The 21555-nt window shown below is 56.7% G+C and overlaps 7 protein-coding genes across 7 annotated transcripts; 1 reads left to right on the plus strand and 6 right to left on the minus strand.

The window, feature by feature from the left end:
* Positions 1–495: 495 nt before the first annotated feature.
* On the plus strand, positions 496–4638 carry SLS55_008911 (uncharacterized protein; the record flags this gene model as incomplete). Its single annotated transcript, XM_066780316.1, has 1 exon — positions 496–4638. The coding sequence occupies one exon, from the start codon at positions 496–498 to the stop codon at positions 4636–4638; it is 4143 nt and encodes a 1380-aa protein (XP_066629545.1).
* A 1893-nt stretch (positions 4639–6531) lies between these two features.
* On the minus strand, positions 6532–9647 carry KIP3 (tubulin-dependent ATPase kip3; the record flags this gene model as incomplete). Its single annotated transcript, XM_066780317.1, has 4 exons — positions 6532–8811; positions 8858–9092; positions 9148–9384; positions 9457–9647. The coding sequence occupies 4 exons, from the start codon at positions 9645–9647 to the stop codon at positions 6532–6534; spliced, it is 2943 nt and encodes a 980-aa protein (XP_066629546.1).
* A 706-nt stretch (positions 9648–10353) lies between these two features.
* On the minus strand, positions 10354–11778 carry SLS55_008913 (uncharacterized protein; the record flags this gene model as incomplete). Its single annotated transcript, XM_066780318.1, has 1 exon — positions 10354–11778. One exon carries the CDS (start codon positions 11776–11778, stop codon positions 10354–10356), a length of 1425 nt encoding a protein of 474 aa, XP_066629547.1.
* A 3451-nt stretch (positions 11779–15229) lies between these two features.
* Positions 15230–16526, minus strand: SLS55_008914 (uncharacterized protein; the record flags this gene model as incomplete). The annotated part of the gene is made up of 3 exons (XM_066780319.1): positions 15230–15927; positions 16026–16237; positions 16405–16526. 3 exons carry the CDS (start codon positions 16524–16526, stop codon positions 15230–15232), a joined length of 1032 nt encoding a protein of 343 aa, XP_066629548.1.
* A 507-nt stretch (positions 16527–17033) lies between these two features.
* On the minus strand, positions 17034–17484 carry DNAJB4 (DnaJ subfamily B member 4; the record flags this gene model as incomplete). The annotated part of the gene is made up of 2 exons (XM_066780320.1): positions 17034–17300; positions 17356–17484. The coding sequence occupies 2 exons, from the start codon at positions 17482–17484 to the stop codon at positions 17034–17036; spliced, it is 396 nt and encodes a 131-aa protein (XP_066629549.1).
* A 682-nt stretch (positions 17485–18166) lies between these two features.
* Positions 18167–19374, minus strand: SLS55_008916 (uncharacterized protein; the record flags this gene model as incomplete). Its single annotated transcript, XM_066780321.1, has 3 exons — positions 18167–19119; positions 19184–19225; positions 19293–19374. The coding sequence occupies 3 exons, from the start codon at positions 19372–19374 to the stop codon at positions 18167–18169; spliced, it is 1077 nt and encodes a 358-aa protein (XP_066629550.1).
* Positions 19375–20490: 1116 nt separating this feature from the next.
* On the minus strand, positions 20491–21220 carry RPL34B (60S ribosomal protein eL34; the record flags this gene model as incomplete). Its single annotated transcript, XM_066780322.1, has 4 exons — positions 20491–20673; positions 20897–21020; positions 21112–21125; positions 21197–21220. The coding sequence occupies 4 exons, from the start codon at positions 21218–21220 to the stop codon at positions 20491–20493; spliced, it is 345 nt and encodes a 114-aa protein (XP_066629551.1).
* Between the last annotated feature and the right edge of the window lie 335 nt (positions 21221–21555).

Here is a 21555-nt window from a genome sequence, read left to right on the forward strand (position 1 = left end):
TGGCGGCACATGTGAAATTGCAGCGCATGAGGAATGCGACTCGGCGGGCTCATCGGGACGCGTGCGCGGCGTATGCACGATTCGGACACCCCGGGCCAGTTGGACGTCGTCCACCACCCGCTGCGATGCTGGCGATCTCGTACCCACGGACCCGACATCAATGACGCCGCATCCCGCGCCCAGCGAGTGATAAGGCTCCGCTCGGACGCACAACTCACCAGAGCGACAGTTTGCCAACGGCGTGGCAGTCGAGCGCGCTCCACCACCACGGCGACGACCATGACTGCGTGTGGCCCCGCGCTCCAGCCCACGCCCAAGCCGCGCTGAGCACACGCGTGCGAGCCCCGAGGGATCCGCCGACGGGACGAGACAAGTGCGCGGCGCCCTGCATCAGGCCCGCGTTTCAGGCCGCCAGCGCGACGACGTGTGTTGGCTGCGTCCGTTTCTGCTCGCGGGTGCACGCTGCGCAAGCTCCAAGTCAAGCCGCGAGAAGGCATGGCGCCCTCCAACGTCTTCTCCTACCTGCGCCCCCACCACCGCCGCGCCCACTCGCAGCCAACCTCACCTGAGCCGCCCGTGTCCGCGTCATCGCAGATCTCGCCTACCAATCCCCAGCACTTCCAGGACGTCTTCTCGCCCACCAGCATCCCCCAGCTTCCGCAGCCTCCGAACCCCCACCGATTCCACCTCGCAGACAACAGCAGCTCCGCCTCCAATTCTCCCGTTAGCCCCTTCCCGCCCGTCCTCCCGCCCATCCCGCGAATCGCCAGCCGGAGCGAGCCGCCCGCGCCCCAAAAACAGGTCCCACGGAACAAGCGGCGGTCAGTACCGCCACCGGCTGCTAGCGCTGCTCAAGAGCTTGGGAGGCAACAGCTGCAGGCTTCTGGAACACCTGCGCAGCAAGGCGGCAGCAACGGCGTTGCTGGCAGTCACCAAGTCTTGTCACCGCCGGTTGAACAACCCAGACCGTCCCCGGACTCGGTGCTGGCGCCGGACAGCTGGCGCGACACAGTGGCGACGAGCAAGAGAGTGAGCGCCCCGACAGGCTTTAGGTCGAGGGGTCATAGAGCACAGTCAAGTGCCGGTCAAAATGGCCCGTTGATAGACCAGGTGCCGTCCTTCTCGCACGGTGACACATCCGCGCCTGCGCCTGTGCCGTCCTTCCAGAGCCCGTACATGATGAGTCAGTCCTCGCTATCTTCCTCCGGACTGTCGGAGAAGATGTCAGGCTCCGGAAAACCTTCTGCGTCGGCTCAGCATGGAAAGAGTGGCAAGAGAGGTCTCAACTTACTTAATCCTATGTCATTACTGCTCAGAAGAAGATCTGCCCAGGCATTGCAACATCTTTCAGAAGAGAGTCTCGTTACTCACCGCAACAATAATGTCGTCCCGGCGATGGCGCTTGGCGATGACTTTGACCCAAGTATCCGAGGTCACATTGTGCACGACTTTAGCGCACCCAAGCCTCGGAGAGCGGTGTCTTACGACCCCGCAGCCAACAATTCGTTCCGTGTCAGAGATTTTGACCTTGGAAGACTATCTCGGCGGAGAGATGACGAGAGTAGTCCGTCGAAACGTGACCGTTCACACACTCCTGTGTTCAAAGAAAACTTCGACGACAACACCGAGGCAGACGACGAAAAACGAAAGTCGGCGATCCGCGCGGAAACGCTTGCGAACCATGACTTCCTCGCACGAAATGCAGTTCCCAACTCTGAACCGGAGCCTCCCGCACCTCCCTTCGCTCGAACAGCCACAAATGCTCCTCACATAGTGCGGAGATCCATACCGCCACCGCTCGATCAAGTGCCGATCCGCGATGATGCCCCGGGAGGACTGGCAACAGTTCCAGAGGCAAGTCCTACCTCGCCAGTCTCCGTTTCATCAAAACGATCAAGCGCCACGAAGGCGTCGCCAAAATCCCGATCAAGAGCGACGTCCGGAGCCGACTCTAGCTTCCAACCCGCAGGCCTTCCAACACACATGACGAGCAGGGCCTCCCGCTTCAGCTTCCAAATAGCAGGGGTCGACTCAGCGGCGCAGGAAAAGTTACTTGAGGAGAAGCACCGGCAAAAGGTTGCGTCACGGGAGCAGAACAGGGGTGCCGACGACGGCGACGAGGAAGAAGATATGTTTGACTACGACAACATAGATGATGACTTGTTCCCAGGGTTTGAAGAGGAGGTTCCAACGATAGGTGAAGATTACGAATATCCTGACGATTACGGGTACGGAGGCTACGGAGGCTACAGCAACGCCGCAATAGCTCCCGGGTTGACATCATACGACATCACCTCGGTGAACGCGAGAGTTCCATTCAACAGTACTCTCAGCCCAATCAGCGCTGGCGGCTCGTCGCTTGCTACACCGAGAGATGCTTTCGGCAACGTCATTGGTTCGGCAACCGCCGACGACCACCAGAAACTCGCACCTGCACCAAGCCCGCTGAGTGCTCCTCCTGTAGATGGCAATCACGAAGGCAGCAAGGAAGCCACTGGGCTCGGACTGATCGAGCCTGAGCAAGTCGCCAACGAACTCGGCCAAACACATCTCAGCCCGCCTCCTAGCTCAACTTTCACACAGCAGACAGCACCAAAGCAGCCGGCCGGAATCAACATTCTGGACGACGACGACGATATGTATTTTGACGATGGTATGATTGGAGAGCCAGATCCACCAGAGCATGATGAGAAGTTCGATGAATCCGTTTTCGACGATCCGAATCATCCGCTCTACGAACGTCCCGCACCAGTTATGAAGTCTCCGCCTCTTGAAAATGCCGGGTCAGGTCCAGATGACCTCAATCCCGAAGATGATGATACGTCTAAAACTGGACTGGCGCCGCACCCATCCGTGCGTGGAAATGGCCCGCCTTTCCAGGCCGCCGGGGATCCTTTGGAGTTCAACAACCCCACGGATTACTTCAGTGCCCTGGTCCAAGCTACACAGAAAGCAGAGGCGGACGGTCGGTTCGTGCGGAAAAGCAGTGTTGCAACAACCAGCGTCTCTTTCCCAAGCAAGGACGACGAGGACGAGGAGGGAGAGCAAGCACAGCAGACTAGGAACACAGTTCGCGACTCACAGGATACTGCCCCAAGCCTGATCCCGGATTCCAGTCGTGTGAGCGCTGCTACCGAAACGTTCTCGCCCAATGCGATGAACGATATCGGAGACATGGGCTTCGATCCATCCGCATACGAGTATGACGATGACTTTGGAGATGGTGGGTTCGATGACTACGACAGTGCGCTCGAGGACGATCCAATCATCGCTGCTGCGAATGCTGAAGCGCTGGCAAACGATTACGAAGGCGAGTATGGCTCTGAGTTCGGCTTCTACGCGTCTACAGGTGGAGGCATAGACCCTGTTTACGGAGGATACTTCGGGCCCAGAGACATGGTAGGACGCAGCGTTAGCGGCCGCTACGCAGTAAGGGAGCCCAATCTCACGCCCATCACGGAGCGCTCAGAGTACAGTACCCGCAATTCGTTTATTGGTATGGGCCCATTGTCTGCGGGTCCCACAAGCGCCGGTATTCCAGGGCCCGGCGCCCTTCCATCGCCTGGAATCGCACAACTGGCACGAATGAGTCCATATGGTTTTCCGCCAGGCTCCGAAGACGACCATGACTACGACTATAGCTTTGAGCAGTTGATGAAATTGCGAAAGGGAGCATTTGGTGCCGCCGGTGCCGCGAGTCCTGGCGGAAGTGCTAACAGCAGCCCACGGAACTCGAGCCCTTTGAGCTACTTTCCGGGTAGCTTCCCTGGCCGAAGCAGCCCGGTCGCAACGAGGGCAAAGAGCGCATTGGATACCTATACGGACCTTCCTGAAGTTGAGGAAACACCAAATGAGCCCACTGAACTCCTCGAGGATGATGAAGACGATAAAGAGCCAGATGAAACCGAGACGGTGCTATCAGAAGTCAACAAAGCAGACTCTGAATCAGACACTAGCCAATACGAGAGTAAGCGCAGCAGCTTACAACAGGAGAAAGACAGTGTGACGAGCCCTGTCCCGTCCGCTGAGAAGAAGGTCCCTCACCAGATTAATACGAACTACGAATACTTCCTTCCCGACCAGCCAGGAAACATCCCCGTCTCCGTCCCCACCTCTGCCATCTCAACCACTTCTACGAACTCCCTTCCCATGAGTCTTACCTCTGCTGGTGGCGCGCACTCTACGTCAGCATCCGCATCGAATGTTGCTTCCGCCCCGCTACTCTCACCCGCCTCAACACAACAGTTGCAGTCCAACTGTTCATCAATGACCGAACCCCGCCCCTCATCCTCCGATCAGCGCCATAATTTCCCTCTCGGTTTTCACAGCAATACTACCATCAGCCGCGATTCCTCTCAGTCCATCGCTGTTCTTTCCCCGCTGTCTCCGTCCTTTCCGTCCCCTTCAGCCACCCTCGCCGATCATCCGCACCGCAAGTCTGGCGGCGAGAGACACAGCCGGACAAGCAGCGGAGGTATGGATAGTGTGGCGTACGTGAAGGAACGGATCGAAACGGAAGGCCACGGATCGGACGGGCGACCACCGGAGTTCAGGTGGGTGCTAGAACGGCGTAGAACGAGCGGGACCGGAGAGGTAGAGGTCATTGGGAGGGAGATTGTCGAAGGAGGAAGGATCTGAGAAGCGTGTGAAAAAAAGTCTGAAGATAGAATTGGCACTGAGGTTTGCGGGAGGTTTTTTTCTTTTCTTTTCTTCTTGTCTGTTTTCCTTTCCCTTTCGAATTGATACCACGGAAGATTGCGAAATCGCGTTGAGCGTGAAGGCTTAGAGTCATAAAAGCCTCGCAGTCTACACACGTTGAAACGCGCTTAATGCTTGGAGGTGCCCGACGAGGGGTAGGGAAGAGAGAGCAAAAGATTGAGTGAGGGGACATTGGGTGCACAAGCATTTTTGGGACTCCTGTAGGACGCTGGTTAAAGATCTTGGGTTTGCATAGCAATGGCGTCTACTTCTTGATTTTTCTTCATCATCTTCTTCTTTCTGTGGTTCAAAACAACCCCCTTTATCTTTTCGTTGGGAATCCACATCTGGGAGGCAATATAAGATCGAATGTGTGCGGCACGTTATCTTTCACTGGTGTTTCATTTTCGTTGCGCAAGAAAATTGCTCCTCGAGCTGTTTTGGGTTGGCTATCTTCCGCGAGTCTTGTCATCGTAGACGAGCCCACCCTTTTTCATCGCTTTTTCGTCTCAAAGCTCGGAACGTTAATGATAATGGACTTCGCTCTCTCCTTCAAACTGCTCGTTGCTTGACAACTTGGGGTGAGTTTTGTTGCTATCACAATCTCACCTCGTGCGTACTGCCTCACATCACCTGGAAAAGACCAGAATGCATAGGATTCCACCGCGTCCGTGAATACTCGGATGGTCTCGATATCACAGCAGGGTGCTTCTTGGGGTGTTGAGCCGAGGCATTTTCATGCTTGTTTTTGGGGATAACGTCGTCGAGCTTAAGGTCGGATACAGAATAAGATGGCTTCGCTGGCTCATATCCTCGTCCGAAAGAATGAACACAGCTTCAACTGGAGCGGTACGGTCAAACGAGGTGGACAGCGCAGAGGTTCCGGCAGTCTCACCCTCTAGACAGCGGCCTTGCGGAAGCGGGTGGAGCCTCCGGCTTACAGATACGTATTAACCAACACTGATAAACCAATCTACATCGGCCACAAAGATACAGAGGTTGAATCATACTTACATTGCTGTCTGAGCCAGTCAGATGTACCTCTAAGACAGCGGGTATTGACGGAAGTCCACTTCGCCAGTAGACTACTATATGTACACTTGAGAATTCCTACTTACATCACCCGTGTCACAGACATTACCGGAGGAATACCAAGTTGTACAGTACTTCTAGTGTTGATCCTTCTAACACACAAGGCATATTGATCAACGAGAAGTCGGGGCAAAGAATCACACAGGGTCCAGGGCTGTTTTGAATTATCCCATCAATCGTTCAGCACTTGGAAGGCTCTTTCATGAGAGAACGATCCTAAAACGCGCCAATGAAGTATATCGTACAAGTGGAAATAAAGAAAAACTGCAAAAGAAGCCTCTCCACTTCCTATCCAGGGAAACCTTAAGAAGACTATTCCGATCGTATCCAAAGGCGGATGAAACTGATCAGGGGAAAACTTCCCCGTATCTAGCCCCCCCCTGGTAGGAATGACAAATTTGCAAAGTGCAGGAGAGATCTTGTCCGCACTGGACAAGAAAATCCTTCGATACAAAGCAAACAGTGAAAAGCAGATCTGCCGTGACGCCATATTCCGTACCGTAAACCGTCGCCGACCGTTCCTTCCCATCCGTAGACGCCGTGAAAAGTTGCCAGGTCCTGTTCGCCGAGATAATAGACAATCAAGGAAAAACCAAGAAATCCCCTGGACGTAAGGTGTCCTATCTCAGTCTGGTACTGCATAGCATGATCAAAAAGCAAGCCCGACACATTCTCACACTTGCAGCGAGCTAAAGAGTTCTCAGCCCGATATCAAGAGCATTGTCGTAATGGGCAACAGTCTTAGCGCCAGACGCTCTTCGAATCTCCCTTTAGGCTGCCGCCACCACCCGCACGGGCGCCTCCCAACCTCAAAGCTTGACCAGAGGCGAGACCACCGACACGGCCTCTGTCTTCGCTCAACGTGACGCGGCGAGCACCGGCAATGGGCGCACCCCCCTTGGTGATAGAGGTCCGGCGTGCGTGGGCGGTTGGAGGGCTCTTCAAATTGTTACGAGTGTTGAGGCGTGCAGACCCGGTGCTACCATGCACCTTGTGAGAACCGAGCATGTTTGCCCTCTCGCCTACCGAAGTGCGCTTGATAGCTGTACGGATTTTGCGTGCCGCGTTCTGATCATCGCCCTTGCTGACACGGTGGAGCCAAGACCGCTCGTCGTCAGAGGAAGTGGCGCTAGCCTTATCCGAATCATTGGGAGTTGCTTCGGACGATGAAGGGATGTTGGATGACGACACGTGCAGAGGCGAACGGCCGCGCGCCTTGTTGAGCTCCAGTTCACGCAGGGGAGAGCCTTCACGCTCTGAATCCGACGAGAATGCGGGCAGAAGCGAGGGTGACGATGGCTTCTTCGAGAGAAAGCCGGTCTGGAAGCGACTGTTGGGGCGGACGGGCTTAACCTCGAGAGAAGCTACATTGGGCGGTGCAGGGATGGGGGATGAGTCAAGACTTTCAGCCAAAGAAGGGATTCCGCTGATGGACTTCTCCGCAGATGAACCGGGAGGAGGAGTGTAATCGAGAGCCTGCGGCGTAGCCTGGAACTCGACGAGGGCGCCATCATCAGTGTCATCCCTCCAGCGAACGCCGCGCTTTACGTGCTTGCTGGGAGATTTCTTCGGCGTGACCTTCAGGCCCTTGCGCGGGGCGTTGAACTTGCGCCTACGGGGAGAAGCCATGGACTTAGCAGGGGAAGAGTAGGCGTTCTCCCATACGGGAACAGGCAGCTTCATCGGCGAAGGCGCTACCAGCTTGACAGGATTTCGCCTCTTTGGCGTGCCACGGCTAGTTGGCGGGAAGGCCTCAGTGACCGGTAGGCCGCCATCAGGCTTGATGACTTGGGAGGCGGCCTCAGAGCAGCAAGAGACCAACTTGCCCAGCATCTCTTTCGCTGCGCGCACAGCCGCTTCCTCATCCATAACCATGATCTGGCCGAGAATGGTCACGACCTCGAAATTAGCTTGGAGCAGCATCTGGATCACTGCCGAATCTCCACCCCTATCCTGCTCCAACACAGCGGCATAGGTTTCCCTGTCAGCGTTGGCTCTGAGGAGCTCCGCCTCCCTCATGAGGTTTGCAACGTCGGCGCTGCAGTTTGCTGCGTCAGCTTCCTTCAGCTGGCGGATGCCGGTTTGGAGGGCTGAGTCGATAGAACGGTCCCAGTTGTTCTTCGCCAGCCGCTGGTGGAAGTGTTGGCGAGTGCTCTCTAGCTCTGCTTGGATGCCTAGAGCGGTCTTGCGCATGGTGACAAAGCTTTGCGGCGGCTCTTCATCCTCCCGTTGCTCGCACACGGTATCGAATCCAGCGATCCACGCAGAGATCATAGAAATGCGCCTCTCGACCTGCCTGAGCTTCTTCATCGTATTCACACGGTCCTGCCTCTCAGCACCAGCATTCTCATAAGCCGAGCGGATCCTCATGATGCCTTCCTTCGCGATGCTGTCCCTCTTCTCGCTCTGCTTCTTGAACTTGACGAATGCACTTCCTTCGAGATCTTTCATCTTTGCTTGCATCTCCTCGATCAGCTGTCTCTGCTCGTCGATCTTCTTCAGGTAATCCTTGACGTGGCGGTTCACATTGTAGATATTCTTCGACACCTTGGTCTGGATGTTCTTCGCGCGGTTGGCGTAGCGGAGCGTGTTTTGAGACTCGTCGTAGTGTGCGCTTGAAGGGCTGACGCAGACGATCATGACAGTCTTGCAGTTTCCGCCGAGGGAGAATTTCAGAAGTCGCGTAAGCTTCGAATTACGGTAGGGGACGTGGTTCTTCTTGCGAGGGTCGCACAGAGCGTTGATGCAGCTTCCTAAAGCAAGGAGCGATTTGTTGATGTTGGCACCTTCAACCAGGCGCTCACCACGGTTCTTAGTGGCGCTGGCACGCTCGCTTCCGGCCAGATCGATGATGCTCAAAGTAGCCATAGTGTGTGGCTCGTTTACCGAGGCATTGCGGTCCTTCGTAGATACGTTGATTTGGAGCACGGCGTGAGAACGGGAGGACGTGGCGTTAGCCTCGGTAGGTGACATGGTCCGGTTATGATTTCCCCGGACGAGCATCTCCATGACTTCTTCAACCTGGGGTCGGTTAGCTATTACTTCCCCCCGAGCACGTGTCTCTTACATTCTTCGGCCTGTGGCTTGACAAGCCGCCAACCGAGACTGCTTGGTTGGCATCCTCCCTCAACGTCAAGCCAGCCTTGCTACCACCAGGGACGAGCAGATCTCTGATGGTCTCATTGTAAATCTCAAGATAAGAAAGCGAGACGTCTGAAGCCTTCGTCTCGTGCAGCTCTCCGAGGCGTTCGAAGAGCTCCTGCATGGTGAGGAAGATGATACCGGGTTGTTGCGGGGTGCCCCTGCGGCTGGGTTAACTCTTGGGCTTCTCGACACAGTAATGTCTGCGACACATACGTAATTGTGTGCGTCTTTCCGCAGCCCGTAGCACCGTATGCGAAAACGGTGGCATTGTAGCCGTCCAGCACATTGTCCAGGAGCGGCTTGGTGGTGCCTTCGTAGACATCGCCTTGGGTAGTGTTGTCATCGAAAACCCTGTCGAAAGCAAAGGTCTGGTCCTTTGTCTTCTTGCTGTTCGGGACAACGCTGCGCGAGAAGCGCGATATCGGGTTGCTCTCGGGCGGGTCGAAGACTCTTTGCAGCAGGTGGTGAGCGGATGCAGATCGCGGCACAAAACGAGCGGGCACAGGGGCTGGGGCGACTTACAGACAGCGGTCGTCAATGACTCTGACGACGGAACGCAGGCCTTTGGCATGGAGCTTGGGCGGCGCAGCAGCTAGGGAGCCGTCGCCGAGGAAGACCGGGCCATCGTCGTTCTTCACGAGCTGGGCGGCCTCGCGGATGGTAAAGGGCCGCACGCGGACGGCGACGGAGATGGAGGACTCGCCGTCGGCCATGGTGTGGGGTGCTGGAGCGGCGTGGTGGTGTGCAGCTCGCGGGCGCAGGCGCTGTCCGGAGTCGCTCGCAGTCGTCAGGTTGAGCCCCGGATTTGACGCAGCGCCGGGAGTCGCTCTTGCTGCCGGGCGCCGGGCTGTTGTGTGTTTACTTTTGCGCCTCTTCAGGCCTAGCGCCGCTGACCTAAGCCGCCGCCCGCCCCGATTGGCTGGGGCCTGGCACGCCTGCCTTCACCGCCCTCACCGCCAGGACCCTGAACACGTCGGGCTGCAGCCGTGGAGCCGCCAGCGTCATCGCGCGCCGTCGCCCTGGTTGCTGCCGAGCAACACGTTGCCACCTTGTTCACGTCGCACAGCGCACACTTGTTCGCATTGAATCTAGCTCATACAATTTCATTGATCGTGTTTCTATTCCGTAGCCATAGGGTATCTTCCAGCCCATCCAGGGCGTATGCCCCTCCGTTGTCCGTTGATGCCTTGCGGTGACTCGTTTCTATAGTGATATGCAGCCAAAAGAACCCAAATGCAGCTAGCCACCCAATAAAATGTCGCCAGCGAAAGGGTGGTCAGAAGGGAATGCCCAGGCCAGTGGTAGGCCCTTCTGATAACGAATGACGACGAAAAACTGTTACAGAAGAAGAGAAGGGTCATAAGAAGTGAAAGGTCATTACTCCATCGCTATGCAATCAGTCGTGAATCGTTCCGCCATCTATGCAAAAACGTAGGCGATCGTGAAGAGGATCATCATGGTCGTCATCAGCGACGGCGCAGCCATCGTTGACGGAGCTGCACCGGTGGCAACCTGGCGACCGACAATGCTCTCGGTGCCGATGAAGCCGATCGGTGCCGTCTGCTCTTCCTCGCTGTCGGGCTTGACATCGCTGTCGACCTTGACAGCAGCACCCCTGCGGTGGTGGACAGAGCGGCGCTCGGACCCGACCTGAGCCTTGGACCGGCGGGAAGCACCACGGGCGGCAAGTCCAATGGTGCTGGTCAGGTACTGCGTGACGAGCGGGACGGGTCCCGTAACGGTAACCATCTGGGTAACCATGCTCTTGGCGGTGGGCGAGGCAGTAACGGTGACGAAGACGGTCTCGAGCGGGTCAGAAGCGCCTGCAGTAGGCGTGGCAGCGCTGGCAGCCGAAGAGCTCGGAGTCGAGCCAGGAGTCGTGCCAGGAGTGGTCGCAGCGTTGGAGGCACCCGAAGAGGCACCCGAAGCAGCGGCCATTCCCTGGGCAGGATCAGTGGTCAACGCAGAGCGATCACTGTAGGAGCTGACGGCCTTGCTCTGAGGGTCTTGCTGATCCAGCTTGTACTTTTGCTGCGTGCCACCAGCAGCGAAGCTCTGAAGGCTGTTGGCGCTGGTGAGGTCAACGTCAGAGCAGGTAGTGTACCACTCGTCCTTGCCTTGAGGGTAGGTTGGGTCCTTGCCCGCGGCAGTAGGCCATTGCCACACCCAGTAGAGAGTGTAGGTCTTGCCGGCCTCCTGGTCTTCAGGAATCTGCACGTCGGTTTCGCAGTACTGCTCGTTGTAGGAATCGGGTTGGCCGGGGTTCGGGTCAGGGAACTCCTTCTGGCGTTGCGTGGAGATGGGGCCCGAGTTGATCTGGTAGCAGCGGCCATCGTCAAAGTTGTTGGTCGCCAGCAGCTTTCCGCGCTTGTCGCCGCCAGTGCCGTCCTTGGTCCACTTCAGCACGGTCGTGAGCTTCTCATCGTCATTGGGCTCGGTAGTGCCGTAGACGAAGACAGTGCCACCCTTCTCAGGCTTGCCCTTCTGGTTGTCCGGCAGGGTGACGTGACCGTTCTCGCCGTACTTCATGGCGACATAGTCACCGGGAGCGACACTGAGGCGAGGCCACTTCTCGGTCTGGGTCTGGGTTTGCTGCTCCTTGCGACAGAGGTTATCGGAGTCGTTGACGCGGAGTCTGGCGGAGTCGAGAGGAGGGAGGAGCCACTGCGAACTGGCGCCGCCGTTGAAGCCAGGGTCGGTGCGAGAGAGGTAGCCGCGGGGATAGCCATAGTTGCCGACGTAAGCACCGTCCTTGATGACAGCGAGCTGCTCAATCCAGGTGTGAGCCGCGGCCTGCGTGAGCAGGAGGGCGGCGGCGAGGAGGCCGAAGATGGAGTTCGTCATGGTCGAAAGTTGTTTGTTTAATGCGATGCTCGGAACGGCGTTGGTGCCACTTCTGAAATCTTGTACCTGCAAGATCTCGATGGTGCGTTGAAAGCGTGAAGTGATTGCGCTGGAAGAAATGAATAGAACAATCCACGAGCGAAGTAGAAATGTTTAAGTAGGTCGAGTCCGGCACGACTTGTTAGAATAGGACAATAGGAAAGTTGAACAAGAGCATTGTCAGAATTAAACAGCCATTGTTGCGGCTCTGTGAAAGGGTCGCGGGTGAGGTCGAGCAAAGGCTAGAGGCACAAACAATGAGCACGACGGGCACGGCTTAAGAGGGAACAAAGGCAGACCGCCCAAACAAACGGCATGTGGCTGGAACAGGAGCGAGTAACGCACGACAGCCAATGGATCGAGGCAGCAGGCCAACCGCGAAACCGCAACCGAGATCTGAGAAGCCTTCTTTGTTCTCCACACAAGCTGAGACAGCCGCAGTAGGGCTGGCCGGGACTCGCATGCAGGGCCGGCGCGCGGTTGGCTCACAACGGCCACGCGCGCGCTCTCGGAAGCTGGCCTAGGGAGCACAGGGAAAGCTTGGGCGGCGCACAGGATCACCCCGGATCGCCAGCCTGCGAAAATCATGGTGGTGAGCACGGTGGTGGATCGCCGTTGGCTGCACGACATGCGCAGAGGACACAAGCGTGATTCGAATGTGCCGTTTCTCGGCGAAGCGAAGGCTGGCCCACCGCCGTGTTTGCTAGAGGGCCGCGAGAGGCAGCGCGGCGTCGGCGGCGAGTGGCTGTCGGCGCTCGCACAGCGCACGCGGCAAGTGGGTCGCGGGCTCGGCAAGCCTGGAGCCTCCGGGTCTCGTGTGTCAGGTCCGTGAGAGAGATCGGGCGCGCATGGGGGATGGGATTTCTGGATGCCGTGGGGAGGCCAGCGCTTCGCGGTTTCAGCCGGGCCGCGCGGGCGCGCGCTCGATTGGCTGTCGGCTGCCCAAACGCCGCGGGCGGTCAGGACGACAGTTCATCTGTCTCCAACTCTTCTCTCCCCCTCCGCAGCCCGTCAAACCTGCCGTGCGCCAGCGGCCACCGCACTGCTCTTTAGCCAGTTCTCGTCGTCGCAGATCGGCGAGCACTGCGACCGACCATGCTTCACGCGGAGCTCTCCTCCTCGAAACGTTATCGTCACCGGCGCCGATCCCGCGCGCCTGAGGCCTCGACGGTTTGCGCAATCCCCTCGCTTCGAGTCGCCCATCTCATGATGCTTCGCGAGCCTGTCCGACGTTGCGCAAGCGTCACGCCCCGGCACGGTCCGCCTCAATACAGAGCGTAATATGCCTACGCGCCAGTGCCAGCGCCAGCATCCCCGGGGGCGATCGTGTCACGCGAGACATGTTCACTCAATGTGCGACTGCTTTTGAGTTGCGAGCCGCCAGATGCCTGGACCGTTCTCGAAAATATACATATATCCCGTGTCCCGACCTCCGGGTGAGCGCCTACGGAGATGAAAGTCCCCACTAACGGTTTTCCGTGATGCTCTCCGATCCTGATGTAGGAGAGATCTGGATCCGCGAAGCGCTGGTACGACCTATAATCGCACACTCCTGGGATGCTGCAGGAGAGCTTTCGAGATGCCCCAAGTCGGTCCGCGAAGCCTACCCGCACCCGTTGCGCCCCAGCCGCGTTTTTGTACGCCGGCCACGACTGCATCCGCCGGAAAACACCACGCGCCGTGTTGGCCTATCATCGCTCGAAACGACCCGCTTCGGGCACAAATGCCGCGATACTCCAAGCACTGGACTGGCCGGTGTGCACGACCAAAACTCTTGGTGTCTGGTTGCAAAACACGCGCTACCTTGGTGGATCTACCGTCGAACATTTGCTTGTGAGGTGCATGGCCACTACTGTCGAGAGGTGTTGCTGGCCACTGCTGCACCGAGACACGTGTTCACCGCCCCGCTAGCTTCGGCCTTTATCAGCTTGGCCTTTGCGGCCAAGTGTGGTGGCTTGGACATACGACATCTGCCTTCCAGTGCGCCTCATCACGAGCGCCCATGTCGCCGTCTCGCCATCATCATGTCCTTTCACTTGGCGCCATTCCTGAAACGAAATATTCCTTCCGTGTCGAGAACATCCTGAGCTACCAAAGCCACAGTAGACACGCGTCAACAAACGCTTAGAGCTTGCAATGCCCAGAAACCACGCTGCCTGTTCTCACTCCACAAAGTTGGTTTCTTCTCGCTTGCGCTGATGCGAGGCATGGAAGAAGCCCCTTACTACCACTATACTCGGCTCAACTGGTGCTGATCTTCCATCTTTAAAGTAAGCTGGTCGTGCTGAAACCTGCGTCCATGTTAATCCAGTTTGTGCTGCCACTGCCGCACAAGATATAGCGCCTTGTAAGAACCGCACCGTTATTTCAATACCTCGTACACTCTGCGCAAACTTTCTGTCCCCTACGAGGAGCTATCGTTGCTTTCCCGTGTCCTGAATGGATTTCCTAACTGAATCTTTTGATCGCCACTTTTTGTCATTCACCCTCAAGCTATGGGCAACTCGATCCTTGCCATGGCGCCACTTCTCGACCGGTGGACTGGTGGTCAGCATTCTATGCTTGTTCCTCAAACGTGAATGAGCCGACTTGTGTCGCAAGGGCACATTCGGCCCATTGTCCATTGGGATATCTTCGTATGACATTCTTATAATCCATCGCTGCCCTGATGTCCACTATCCGAATTGAATTTGATACCCATCAACAGCAAGGCTCCTCTACCAAAGAATCGGGCAATGTGATTCATGGCACGCCTACGCCGCCTCAGATGTTCGTCAGTTCAGGAAACAGCTCCGTATGTGGTATTTGATCACCGTTGGGATGAGTCGCTGGAGGACTTGAAGCGCGAACCTACGGGCCAGTCACTGGCGATGCATTTTAGCAGTAGGTGTTCTGAGCCAACCGTTCTCCCTGCCCATTCTCGTTGACCAAGGCAGTTACGTCCGTCGCATCCGGTGAACAAATACTTCGGCCGCCGATTAGAGAGCCTCGCCGATCCTCACGAGCTCGGTTCTGCGTCCTGATGCGCCGTGCCGTATCCTCTCTTATGCACCCACGGTACCGGAAGTTGCGCAGCTGAGCTGGATTTTCCGTGGAGCCTGGCCAAATGGGTTCCTGCCGTATTCGGTGGTACAAAGATCCACGGCAAAGAAGTTGATATAGGGTTCGTGCACATCATCTGGCGTTCACAGAGTTTGTGGGTTGACGCGGGCCAAGGCTTGGTGCTGGGAAGTCTTTTCCATCTTACGCTCATTTGTATCGGGGTGGACGATGAACATGACATGTTGATGTTACTTGTAATAGTAAGAATAATCTGCCGAATCGGCTTAATCGTCACAGAAACAACGTATACTATCTGCTTTCTTTATTTGCATTTGTGTAGATCTTTTCCTTGCTCCCCCACAGTTCTCACTTACGCTTTCCCGGCCCCCTCCGTATCCGCGATCCTGAAGACGTACTTCACCGCACTCGCCTTGCCATCCCTCAGATTCTCCATCGCCGTCTGCACACCACCCAGGCCTCCCGGTACCACCTCCTGCGGCTGCGGCTTCAGCCACCCCGCCGCCAGACCCCTCGCAAACAGCCTGAACCACACAAACCCAAAGTCCTTCGCATCGTCGTGCACGGCGCCAACGTTCGTGATCGTCTGCACGACATGCGCGGCCAGGCCGTCATACTGCTTGCCGGGCAGCACCAGCGTGATCTTGCCGCCGGGCGCCAGCACCTCGCCGAGCTGGACGTAGCTGCCGTGGTCGGACACGGCGTCGTACGCGTGCAGCAGCGGCGCGCCGGAGGGGAGGAGCGCCGCCTTGATGCCCGCGACGACGGCGTCGCCGCCCTGCCGGTAGTCGACGATGGTGTCGCCCTTGGAGCGGTCGATCAGGGCCTCGACGTGCGCGGCGCCCCGGCCGGCGACGCAGATGAGCGGGTGGATGTTCGAGCGCGACGCGAGCTGGACCGCGTACGAACCCACGGCTGATGCGGCGCCGTAGATGACGAGGGGGGTGGGGGTGCTGGGGGGAGTCGGTTGCCGCCAGGGCTCGGGGAGGCCGAGGCGCAGGTAGAGGCCAACTGCTGCCGTCATCGCGGCGAGCGGGATGGCGGCGGCCTCTGTTGATGGGACATGTTAGCGGCGTCGACGTTCGGGGTGGTGGTGTTTAAAGGGTGTTTGCCGGATGTGGAAATGGTTTGCTGCCCCTACTGCTTACCTTCGAAAGTTGTGTCCTTGGGAATGTGGAAGGTCGTATGTGCCCAGGCGATGGCGTACTCGGCGTAACTGCCGTGCGGCTGCAGCATCTCGTGGAAAGCGGCCACACGGTCGCCGGGTTTGAACTCCGTCACGTTGGCGCCGACCTTCTCGACGATGCCCGCGATGTCATCGCCCTCGTTGCGGGCCTGCTTCGTCCAGTCAGGCAGCTTCCTGTCAGAAATGTCAGACAATGTTCTTTGCCAGCCTTGGGATCGATGGGATATGGAGACGAGGGCGGGAGAAGCACGGGGCTGCTGGTGGAAGTAAGTAGTTGCCGCACCAATGGCCCTCCCAGCCTGCTCGCGGGCTTCTTTACGTCCTTGCTCTCTTGCACCTACCAATCCTTGGGGTTGCTTCCAGAGACGACAACTTTGATGAGGACCTGGTCGTCATTGGGGGTCGGGATGGGAGAGTCGACAATTTCGACCTTGACTCCGGGGTGGACAAAAGCTTCCTTCATGATGGATTGATTCTGGCAGCAAACGACCGATACTCGTGCACCACAGAGCTGCCAATTGGGCGGACATATATCACCCAGACGATTAATAATAGTGCGGTGGGGTTCGAAAGCAGTAGAACTCGGAACGCGGTAGTTGCGTCATCCGAGCGGATATAAAACGGGTTTACGCCCGTTGCCTCGTCCCATACCGCTCCAGTCTCCGCACCGCCATCCCCTGCTGGCATCGATACCCCGTCCGAACAAATGTACGTGTTGGAAGAGCCATGGTGCCAGAGTGACGTAGGACCCTGTTGATGTCTTGACGTTTCCCAAGGCAGCATCTCTGATATCAATAAGCGAGACTACGGGACCTGTTGCATGTGAACTAAACAACGTGCATTTTCGTTGATTGTATCATAGCCAAACCTGGCGGACAAGAAACGTTCAACCACGCATCTAGCATGAACAAGAACCAAAAACAGGAACCGATATAGGGTGTCGCTGCGAGCGCACAGCCAATTCACCATTTCAAGCAACCCCCGGATGGTCCGGACCTTTGATATCAACTTCGACGATGAGGTCGCCTCTCTTGGACGGATCACTCGATCTTGGAAGACCAAAGTCAGGGAAGGTTGTCGTCCACATGTCGGTCGTGTTCCTTGGGCCTTTGACCTTGAGCACACGACCACATATCGTTCTGACTTCCTTGCGCCATCCCACAATGGACTCTGCCAGAGATATTTCTATCGTGGTGTGCAAATGCGAGCCGTTACGTTGGAACAGAGCATGCGGTTTCTGGATATTGAACATGTTAGCGAGGCTTTCGGGGAGTGTGTCGGCATCTACTCACGTCTTTGACAATAAACCACACGTCTTGAGGGACACCGTCGGGTCCCTGGTTTCCCACGCCTGAGTACTTGATCTTACTCCCAGTATTGAGACCCTTCTTGATCGGAACGCTGAGCTCCTTGACCTCCATCCTGGTGCTATTGGTCCGCGGATCAAATATCTGTCTGTTGATAGTGACTCTGCGCTGCGTACCGTTGAACACCTCTTCCAGAGATACTTCGATTGGATGCCGAACGATGTCCGCCGGCCTCGGGCTTGACAATGGGGAATGCGATTTTGAGATTGATGGTTGTGAGCGCGTCGGCGTCCGCTCACCCGACAAAGGTGACATCTCCCTCGGGCTAGCTGCAATATATTCACTCCACCGACCGGTCCGGCTTCCCGGAATCTCGGCACCAGCAACACCTTCTGTTGGCCTTGGATGTAGGTAGGGGTCGAGCGCAGGACTACCTCTGTAATGGCCATTCGAGCCTCCGAAGATGGCGGAATCTCTGTGACCTGGAGAGGACACGCCAGCACTTCCGCCTATTGTGCTTCTACCATTTCCTCCGCCTGACGTGTATGAAGAGTCACGACGAAATGCGTTATGCAGGGGCGGCGTGGGTCGAACTTCGATGCGGCGCTGGACCGTGCTAGCGCTGTATAGCTTGCCGTTGGGCATGACAAAGTAAGTCACCTGCCCGAAGCTATCGCGAGGAAGGCGCCAGCATTCGGCTAGAATCTCGTCTTCTTCCTCTTGGGTGAAGCCTGAGCAGAATTCACGGCTGGTCGGCTGAAGTCAGTATACGTAACGAAAAGCGTTTTAGAAATACTCACAATTTCTGCAGCTCCTCTCGTCTTTTCTGCTCGGCTTCCCAGGTCCGTTTCTCTTCCTCAAGCATCTCGGCTTCCTCCTTTAGTTTTCGGATCTCGTCTTGGATGGTATCTTTTTTCTCTTGCATAGTAAGCTTTTCTTCTTGCATCAATTGCAGTTCCGTATCGACTTTCCGTGGCTTCCGCCGGGGGTCAGCCAGAGGGTCATAATCCGAGGTGTTATCTCGGCCCCGTTCATGTAAATTGTCCAGAGGCTCAACCGATGTTGAGAGCGAATCCCCATCCAGCCCAGGGACAGAGCTGCGAAAGGACAACGAGATAGGAGTTGGCGACGGGAGTACATCATCTTCGCCTTCGACATAATCTTCTACTGTAGGCTGGTGGTATCGAGTCTTCTTCAGGCGCTGAGGCTCATCGTCAACGAAGCTATCAGCAGAAGGTGGTGGAGATGTTCCTGTGGGTGAGTCTGGAAGCTCGATAACTCCGTTGTCATCCGAGTCAGCATCTCCACCATCGAACTCTAGCACGTCTCGCCCAACGAAGGCAGGTTGTTCAAGTTCGTCGGCTAGGGCGTCCCAGTCGACGATTTTGGTGAGAATGAAGGGCCGTCTTCGTTTAGAAAGGATGTCCTCGACCAATGTGTAAAGCTGGGCCTTCATTGTCTCCAAGGCTGCTGTGGTGGCTCGGTCATGGAAATCCTGGAAGGAGTTCCTGCGGTCACAAATCTTCTTGCGCAAATCCGACACTTCCTCGTCCAGGGATTTGACAGGTGTATGCCTCCTCTGCGACGAGAGGCCATCGAGGAACTCCTCAACTTCACGGAGGTCTTCAACACATTCTTCAAGCAGCTCACGAAGCTCGACTTCGGTATGGTGATCGCAACGCTTGAGGAAAGCTTTCGAGTCGGCCAGCTCCTTCTCGAGGCTGATAAGGCCGAAGAACAGGTCGCGGACTATACGAAAGCTTTTAGTACAGCGTTTGGCAACCATCAAACATGCCACAAGACATGAACTCACGCTCAGCCCATATGTCCTTGAAACGCGGGCCCGCACCATCGCCTATCAACGCGTGGTCAGTTGAAGTCGTGTTCGGCCGCTGGAGTATGGTGGGGCGTTTGCAGCTTACAAGTCTGCGACTGCTTCCATGCCAAATCACAAACACCCTTCAGATGGGCGACAACCTCACTGGACTCATGAAACGCCGCCATCGAGCGGAGAGACGTATGAGCGGAGGCTAAAGTGAGGCTACCACTCAGCGGGGATCAAGGCAGCCTTTGGTTTTAAAGGGCTCAGCCTTGCGAGGCTTTCGGCTACAGCCGCCCAACCGGCTTTATGCTGATTCGCATGGTCATGCACCATGGTGAGCCCAGTGCTGCCTGGCGCAAGGCTGAAAGAGGCGGTTGTCGACGGGCTTGCATCCATGAAGAAAAAGAAAAATAGGCGCCGTAGTCGCCCGTTCGACTGGTCAGCTCATATTGGCTCCCAGGTACGCATAACATGGGAGGCACGTTGCTTTTCGGCACAATTGATTGATGCTGGAACAAAGTCAGTGTTCCGCAATCTATTGTTTGCATACATCACAGGCAGCACAAACGAGTGCAGCGCGGCTAAGTACATGCCTCCAAGCCGTACAGTTGCATTGGCATGTATTAGACCGAACGGGCAGCAGCAGGTAGTCACGTTCCACCCGAACGTACCCGGCCTGTTCGTCGTGCGCCACAGCCAAGCTTATTCCATGCACTCAGCTTTGCAGATAAGAAGCGCACAGGAAAATCTGGAGCTATCGCACTTGTCACCATCGAGCACATCGCTGGTGTCTGATCGCTCAGGATTCTCGGTGGGGAAAAGGCAAGGGCGAGAACGGCCTCGACGTACATTACGAATACGCATGAGCGCGGAGGAAATGACCTTGTGGTGGGACAAGCTCGTAAAATCGAGGCCGGTTGTCTTATGTTAGAATCCCGGGCATTCTTAATACTTGGCATCTGAGCTGCAAAGCCCACTGATGACTTCCAGAAAATGATTGCTGCAATTGGCCGTAAGACCAGCTGAAAGTTATGACCACCTGAAACACCATTTTTGACAACAAGAGGTATCGTAAAATTGCCGCGAGAGTCGGAGCGCAAGCGCAAAACCTTTGGGAGATTTCTTTTTTTATTCGTGCAACCAGTCCGATCGTTACCTCCCATTGAGCGACGAACCGGTGTCAGGCACAATGTTCTTGCGCCAAAAAGCCGTAGAAGCCCATCCCGGTTTTTGAATACGCAACCGCTGACTCCGACCGCTAATGTATAGTTCCCCCCTCAACCCTTGAAGCTGCCCATCTAGCGCTTCTTCTGCTGGGACTCCTTGAGGACCTTCTTCACGATCTTCTGCTCCTCGATGAGGAAGGCACGGACAACACGGTCCTTGACGCAGTTGGCGCACCGCGAGCCACCGTAGGCACGCTGGACGGTCTTCTTGGGGCGAGAGATGGTGGCGTACTCGTGGGGGCGGAGAGCAGGGACCTGTTTCGACAAGATTAGTGTCCGCGTCGAGTAGCTTGGTTTCAGACACTGGTTCCGGGCGATCCTATGCGTTGAGGTGGGAGATGCCATTCCCGCCGCAAACAGACTGTACGGCTTGCAAAATATATCCGTAGTCATCCCATCGCAAACCTCCACTATCCGTCTCTTGCATCAAATCGCCCGGAATTTCCAACGTGCAGGCAGGGATGGGCGATCCACTTACACCCGCGAGCTTGATGCCGCAGTCACCGCACTTGGGAGCAGTGCCCTTCTTCTTGAGGTGAAGGTAACGGAGCTGACCGCCGGGGGTCTTAACAACGCGGACCTTGTTGGACCGGGTGTTATAGCTGCATCAATTCGGTCAGTCGCGGTCGTTCGAACGGGGTGGCAGGGTGAGGCGAGGAATTTTCGGCCGCGACGGACGTGGAGATGACTTACGGGGTGCGGCGGCGCTGCAAGCAGAAAAATTGTCAGCATAACATCCAGGCAAAATGCAAAGTCGAATGCGGAGGGGTGCACATACGTAGGTCAGACGGTTGGACGGCATCTTGTCGGTATTTGCGGGCTGTGATGCGCGGGGGTGTCGTTAGTCGTCGTTGTCGCGGTGTGCCGGCTGTCGCGGTGGTTTTCCACAAGCCCAGGAAGCTGCGTGCGAGCCTCGCCTAGTTTTTCCGACGCCGGTGCCAAGTCTTCAACTGGGCCGTGCACGCATCGTCGGCGGAAAATCTCCAAGTCGCAGCGAGCGCAGCTACACGCCCACGCCACCCCAGACGCGTCGCCGCTTCTCAATCCAACTCCCATCACTGGCGTGTGAGGGTCGCGCGCAACCTTCGACACACGTGCATCGCCATTCTCCCGACCCAATCACGCGCTGTTTGAGGA

This window comes from Diplodia seriata (genome assembly GCF_021436955.1).
Source record: "Diplodia seriata strain FDS-637 chromosome Unknown scaffold_9, whole genome shotgun sequence".
Classification (NCBI taxonomy): Eukaryota; Fungi; Ascomycota; class Dothideomycetes; order Botryosphaeriales; family Botryosphaeriaceae; genus Diplodia; species Diplodia seriata.